This window comes from Lytechinus variegatus, chromosome 4, assembly GCF_018143015.1.
Source record: "Lytechinus variegatus isolate NC3 chromosome 4, Lvar_3.0, whole genome shotgun sequence".
Taxonomy (NCBI): Eukaryota; Metazoa; Echinodermata; class Echinoidea; order Temnopleuroida; family Toxopneustidae; genus Lytechinus; species Lytechinus variegatus.
In genome coordinates, this window is record NC_054743.1 from 6,700,902 (window position 1) to 6,708,844 (window position 7,943).

The 7,943-nt window shown below is 36.3% G+C and overlaps 1 protein-coding gene across 1 annotated transcript in view; it reads right to left on the minus strand.

Annotated features, from left to right (window-relative positions):
• Window positions 1–7,551, minus strand: part of LOC121413265 (titin homolog) — an 89,263-nt gene extending 81,712 nt beyond the window's left edge. Inside the window, exon 1 of the mRNA XM_041606025.1 lies at window positions 7,461–7,551. Within this exon, the coding sequence (XP_041461959.1) occupies window positions 7,461–7,509 (49 nt within the window). The 5' untranslated portion in view covers window positions 7,510–7,551. The remainder of the gene's footprint in view (window positions 1–7,460) is intronic.
• Between the last annotated feature and the right edge of the window lie 392 nt (window positions 7,552–7,943).

Genomic DNA, 7,943 nt, shown 5'->3' on the forward strand with positions numbered 1-7,943 from the left:
ATTTTTAGAATACAACGAAAAATATACATCCAGAGCACATACAGTATTATGTAAATGTAGCTCAATTAGATTATCAATAAAATGCAATAATAAGTTTAGACCCTTTCAATGCAGTGAATAATTTTGCTTTAAAATTTTGAATAGCATTTTTGGTCATATTAGACAAAAGCTCTCAACTATTAATGTACAGTCCTTTGTGAAAATATGCTATACAAAAGACTTTATGCATAGCAGTCTTTCAAAAATGTGGAGCAAATTGCGATGCAATACCAGGAAAATTATTCCCTGCACTGGTACATAAAAACATCTACACATTAAATATGAATCATTCCATATGAACGGTCTGAATAAAAGAGAGAGTGAGACTAACAATCATTTCCAAGGCATGCCAAGTCCATGTCTCATGTCCCTGTCTCAGAATGGGGACCTCCTGAAATTTCACTCAATATGCAGCAACTTTCTTCAAGTTGGATGGTTTGGATTTTTTGCTATTAAGAAATATACCTAAAAAATCTGTCTGGTCATCCACAGTAGTGCATGAATCATTGGCCTGTGCTGTAGGCTTACATGTACATGAAAGATAAATGGTGTATAATGTATGTGCATGGTCATGAGCATGAGGAATATCATTTTTCTTTTACAATGCAATATGCCTCAAGAGTACGCATGCCAACATGTAAATTATGTACTTTAAAGTGTGCATATCCAGCATTCTTTCAGATCTTTCAAGGAAGTGTACCCGTATATTCTTGCATGAAGCTCATTGTTTTAATAAAGGCATGAGACCCCATTCTCAAATACACTTCATAAAACTAGTTTTCTGGAAACCGGTTCAGGAAACCAATTTTGGCAGATCGTTTTGCTAGCATTCAAATTTGTTCACCCGAAAGTGGTTTTCAAAATCACTTCACGTAAAGCGATCTTGTTGCTATGAGAACACTCTCAGTGGGGCAACACTTTTTCGCGCAAAATTCAAAACCACAGCTTAGGCATTCTACACACAGTGTGTGAAATAGCACGCTCAAAATGTGCAAAGATCGCTTCACAAAGAACAGTTGCGTCCTCACTTTAACATGTACGCTATAACCAGTTTAACGAAGCAAATTGATCTTTAAAACTACATTGCGAGGTGGTTTTATGAACCGGTTTGGAAGAACGCTTCGACCATTTTCATTAAACGTTAAACTACATGTAGTTTACACTACTAGTTTCAAATAAATTAGTTTTAGGAAGGTAGTGAGAACGGTGTCTAAGACTTCATGTACAGTGAAGGGGGTTGGGGTCTGGTATTGCATTCTATGTTTAGATACTATCTGATAGAAATTGTTTCCTGTTAATAGTATCAAAACTATCAAGGAAAGGCAAAGTTTTGAAAGTCTGAGTAAAAAATAAATCTGGTATTGTTTATATTCAGTAAACATGAACCTACAGTACACAAGTGGAATTTTTTTTATTTTTACAGCCATTACAGGTTACCTTTAAAGCGATAGAGCAAAGCCGATCTGAGGCTGCTCGGTGGCTGCCGCGCCCATGATCACCTGCGCGAAATGAATTTTCGGCGGATTTCTATATATGAATTCTGTTTCTAACAAAATGGATTTACAGATTTTCTTTACCATGTACTGTACACGTACACACATTATCACTTCAATCTTCAATGAGTTGACACAAACGCTGTGACTCATGCTCAACTCATACAAGGGAATAACATTGTACAAACACAGGTAGATCTGAGCAATCACAGCCAATGTCAGATATTGATTTTTATGTACAGTACCCTAGCTAGTTGGAGTTCGAACTTGTAATGCTGCCATATACTGTACCATATGTACATGTATGAAGACTTCAATGAAGAAGACCAACATTATGTATTAAAGCTTCACATAAAGTGTACAGATGAATTTGGAATTTTGGCATACACCCTCCCCCCTCCCATAATTAAAATGCCATTTGCCTGTTTTTATTAAATTTAACTTCTCATTATTTGGGGGGACTGTTGGAAATTTTTCAAAATACACTTTGTTGTCACATGTGCAATTCATTATTAATTCAAATAAAACAAAAAGTTCGGCAGGTTTTACTAAATTGCCAGCAAGTATAAAAAACAATGTGAAATTTTTACCATTGAAACCCACAAAAATCTATACATTATAAATAGAGGAAAAAGAAACACCCAATCCATGTTAAAATACAGCAAGCCCAATGAATAATGATAAATACATGTACCATGATCATAACAGCTGACTATTAAGCTGTAAAAAAAAATAAAATAAAAATTGAAAGGAGGTCTTGTCCATATAATGTATATGTACATGTATGCCACTGTAACAATCTCAAATGCAGAAAAAAATAAATATTAAATTTATGGCCCATATCCAGAGAATCTAAAACAGGTCAATGCTTTCTTGAAGAGCTGTCATGGTGCATTAAACACAACCAAAATCAGGGGTAACCATCCTAACAATGAATGCGTAATACAGGGGAAATTGCAATCTATCATCATAAATCCCTATTTACCATAAAACATACTGTACTTACAGTGACAACAGTCAACACCTATTGAGATTATGAGATAGATACATGCTAGTGCACAAATTTGCAACATATCTCATTTTACACTGATTTGTAGGTCTAAAGACACTGGAACAAATTTCATATCAAGAAGAATAATATTTCTGTCTTTTCTTGATTATGTTTAACTCACAATTTCAAGCCTGTATGTAAATCAAAAACTTCAATGAGCAGCTGTGCATCTACTACGCTTTTGATATAAAGTTGAAATACAGAGAATAATGGGAACTTCCAAATGTGAATAGTATATACACTGTACTCACTGCAGGTAGTACTATCTCATTGTCTAGAAATAATCACTTAATTAGCAGGCTGTTCAATTAATTACAAACATTCAATCCATAAGGATGCAGGTGACTTGTATTTTGCTATTTGTGGAATAGGCTACTAAAAACCAAGAAAATTTCATGCACAGTTGTACATGTAGGCCTACTTTTAATACTGCACATTCCAGTCTATTATTAGCAATGAACCAAAAGATTCATCATTATCAAAATAAATTAATATATATTTTTTTTAAATATGTTCTAAACAGTGAAAGAATGATTTCACCAATTTCACAGTCAAATTCATTCAGAGGAAATCGGCCAAGTGATGTGATGATCACCGTGTTGCTATTTCCGTCTTCTTAAGAGACAAGATCAATTAGGGATTTGGGGGTAACAGCTTATTACACTTTGAGGATAAATACACAATCCTCTCTATACACACTTCCTCTTATTAAAAAATTAGAACTTTCACATGGTTTAGTACGAGTCTATGGCTTCATTCAGCAGTTGAATTATGGTATGTTCATACAAGAACAGAACCCTAGATCATACACACTGTATGCAATGAAGTGTGGCTCTTGATCCTCATCTGAACAACCTCCTTGTTAACCATGACCAGTGGAGTTAACGTGAGAAAAAAAGTAGTCAATGAAAATGAGTGGAGTGCTATTTCAAATGGTTTAAATGGTAGGTAGTGTAAAATTAAACAGGGGCTGAGGGCAATACAGCCCCCGAAATACTCAAAAGATACCTACACGTAGAAACTAAGGAGCCCTGGAAATCACCCTTCATTGCAAAGCTTATCCAATGTTGCAGATTTAGGAAGTAAATTGTGAATAGAAACCACAAAATTAAAAAAATATATATATTTTTGCCTTCAGGAAGTTCACACTTTACATTCATGTACAGATTTCACACTGACAGTACGCTTGTTGTGATTTCATCCATGGAATAAAAGTATAACAGTCATTTGGCCAGGTTTTGAACCTTAGACTTTAATGTGCAGTCAGGTGTGTTAGACCACTCAGCCACTGCACCTCCATGAACATCTACATGTAGTATACAGGCCTGCATTTGATTTGGGTCAAGACTTTAAAATGTCTAGAAATCAAGAATCATATAAAGATTGAAGGGGTGGGGTCAAGGTACATGTATTCTATCGACAACCATACTGTAACTTGTACAAGTTATTACAAATCCAGTGTGTGATGCAGTATAAAATACTAGTTGTCATAGTTGATATATCTGGCAAGCTTACACTTTACAGGCTAGAAGTGTCAAATAAGGGTCTGATTCTGAAGACTAAACAGCAAGTGTCACAAAGGGCCTCATTTACAAATCCCAGTTTGCCATCTCTCTGATCCCCTCCCCCAATGCCTGGCCTGGCAGCCAAGACAGGAAACGCATGCTGAAATCAATCGGGGACAGAGCTGGATGACTCAAATGCAGGGACGATAAACTTTCTTGTTTGTCCCAACACTTTCTCTCTCTCTACGCTGGCACAGCCCAAAGAATGTCAACATTCATGAATTGATGTACACTTGATCTTGTGAGTAATACTGCACTTGAAGATCGCTCGAGAGATTGTATAATTATCATACTGCACAAGCAATACAACATTTCAATATGCCAGAGTGTGCAAGTGCAGCACACATTTTGATGCAACATGATCATGTAATGCACTCTGTGTATTTCACAAATCGTGTTCACTGTCTGAATGTGTTGTGTATCACAGCAAAACAACAAAAGATTGTATGCATAATGACATAGAGTCAATTTAAAAATGTATAAATGATACTGTGTTCCTGATGTGCATTTCTTTTTTGGGGGGGTGAATGTATGTGATTTTTTTTGCAGGTAGTCAATAGTTGTAATTTAAAAAAGTACTAAATAAATGTTGAAATAAATTTATGCAGTTTGAAAGGCACAGCTTACATGTACATGTAGGCTCATACAGTTTGCATTCAAGTACACATAAAATTTTGCAATCGCTTGTACACTAAAATTTTAATGCACTGAGCAACCACCATTGTAAAAAAAGATAAGAGAACAGAAGATTGAAGAGATTTTATAATAAAATCAACTGTATTCATCAGGTTCACATATTCCTTAGTTTGGTGTCAAGCAGCAGTAGGTAAATAAATTTTTTTAAGTCACTCCACGTGACAAGTACATGTATACTTCAGTACAATTTACATGTACAACAAATTTCCATGATGTATTCTGATTTCTGAACACAAAAAAAATCCAGATTAAAAGACAATGTCAGAAAAAACAACAGTGAATTTGTTGAAAAGAAAAATGTCATTTCTGTTGCACTTGTTATTTCCTGTGCATCCGTTGAGAGTAACTTTATGGAGGAAGCTTTGGGTAGATTACTCTCATACAGCATAGGGCCTTGGGCTGTTAATCCACTCTACAGTTCACACAGGAAACTGGATGTACCAGTAAATACTGAGATTATCTTGTGTATACTTCACATAGTACTTTAATTCATTTTCCTCTCCTGATTATCACATGTCACAGTTGTAACACTGTGCCTCAGTACAAGGGCAGGTGTGCCCATGTACATGTACATGAGTTCAAGTTCAGTGCTGTCTGTTCAATTGGTGTTGGTATTGGTGTTGGGTCAATCAGCACAGCAGAAACTGGTCATCAATGTAAGATGAGCCATTAGTAATCATTTAAATTTACAATTCTTTTTCTACAGGTGTTGAAGCTTTATAAGTAAAAAACAAAAGTTTAGAAAGGAGGATATTTCAATCTTCCAAATGTTTACAAGCAATAAAAAAAAATGTTTTACAATTACATGTAGATCTACTGTATCTTTTACAATATTGTGTGCACAGCTATTCTTGATGATTTGCGTGTAGGACTTGTTAAAAACATTTTGTACAATCCAGCAATAAAATTGTCCAGTAAAGACAATTTCATTTAAGTGACACAAAACAATCATGACAAAGATGATTAGTAAAGACAAGAAAAATTGCAATTATGTGGAAATATAAATAGTAAAAAGGAAATGATTTATGAACATATTATAATAGATACAAATGCTGCAAGTCAATATAGAAAACATGTTCTTGTTGGCTTTAGCATGGCAAAGTCAAAGAGCAGAAATAAATGAAGCAGATGTTACGTTGTCACCATTATCATCATTGCCTTGTAACAGGGGTGTAAATCTCTCCTAAAAGGTAGGAGGGGGGACAAGGGGCTGAAAAATTTGACAAGCAAAAAAAAAAAGTTTATCACCCAAAATTTAAGGTCATTTCGACGAAAATAAATTTGACAAGCAAAAAAAAGGTTATCACCCCAAATTTAAGGTCATTTGGACAAAATAAAGATCACAAATAGTAGGGGGGCATTTGATATTGTGTCCCCCCCACTATTTTGTGAGTATGATGAGGATCCTGTCATCATCATCATCCTCATCCTGTACCCCCTGGGATTTCCGCAGATGCCTTGTAAACATCCTCATCTACTGCCCTATAAATTGCTGGCTACCCCTGTAACTGCCACCTCTTCCTCATCAAACACCCTCATCAACATCATCCTGATCCAGCAAGCTCACATTAAGTGAGCGATCATGATCATCACAATCATCATCATCAGCAGCAGCAGCAGCTAGCAGCAGCATCATCCGAATCATTATCGAAATTCGGAGCTGTCAACCTTACATGTGAAAAATCTTATTTCTTTTTATCCAATTTTTAAGCCTAAAAATTTGATAAACATACCACAAATCATTGTTCTTACAAGTTACAAAAAGTCCTATTGCCATTTTCCCCTTGAAATTTAATAGCAGGAAAAAATGCAATCAATTGGCAGCTCTGCCTCATCTTCCTCTTCCTCATCCTCACCATAATCATCATCCTCAGCGTCATCCTCATCATCATCACCATCCTCATCATTATCATCATTCATCAACATCATCAACAACTCCATCATCCATGACATGAAGAGGCTAACACCACATTGTATGCCTGTCACTTTTTTCTTCCAGCGTCCTCAAGACATTTGAGAGGAACAACTCTTGCTATGAAACTCTCTCCTTCACACTGCACTGCCTCCAGCATTATCACTGCACTGGCTGCCAGTTGGCACTACCAGTGCACTGTCCTCCAGCAGTATGGCATGCACAGTCACAGATCCTCAGAGTTCGCAAATGAAAATCAGAGCAGAGGCAGAGCAGAGCAATTGACAATCACAATTAGACGTATCTAAATTAACATTACCCTTCTCCATACTGTTCAATGAACACTTATTGTAGAATCCTTAAGAAATTGGAGAGCACTTTATGTTTATTCCGTAATAAAATCCACTTCAGCTTCAAAACCAAACTCCAAAAAATATCCACATCAACGGCACCGGCACTGTCCATCACAGTTGGGCGCGCCTGCCTATCCCACTAAACATGCCGAACACAACACACACACACAGTCACGGGCCTCCATTCATTCGTCGCGGAAAGAGCGAACTTTGGTCGCAATAAAACTAAAGTTTCAGCATATTCCCTTGATTTTCCACCATATTCACTCAAACCAACGTACCCAAGAAACTCTTCGACAAATTATATGAACTCTCATTAATAAATGATGCTAAAGAAAAGAGAAATCATACCTTGTTTAGCATTGATTTGATCCTCGACAAGTTCTGTGTTCTCCGCCATGACGGTGATGTCATATGAAGGCTAGTCTCGCGATCAGCCGTGCATTCCCTTTGCGGTGTTTCTATCCTTGCCACAGCTCAATTATTCCTGGAACTGCATCCAATTGAATTCAGGGATGTTTCGTGGAATCTTCAAATTGAATTTTAAACAAAGTGATAATAGTGATACAGCAAGCCTGGAGTAGGCCCAGCGACCAGATTCGATGATTTTAACACATATTTTGTCTACATAGAAAAAAAAATTAGTAGGCCTAATAAAATAGGAAAGATAAGTCATTGGAAACGGGGGCTTTCATGATTCTATACAACAAATTTTAGGCCTATAGGATGGATAGACATAATTAGCTCTCGCATCTGATCCTACCCATTTATATTAACACCTGGGTGGAGTGCAGTTGTTGGAGTTGTAGTTGTTGTTTTTGTTTGTTTGTTTGT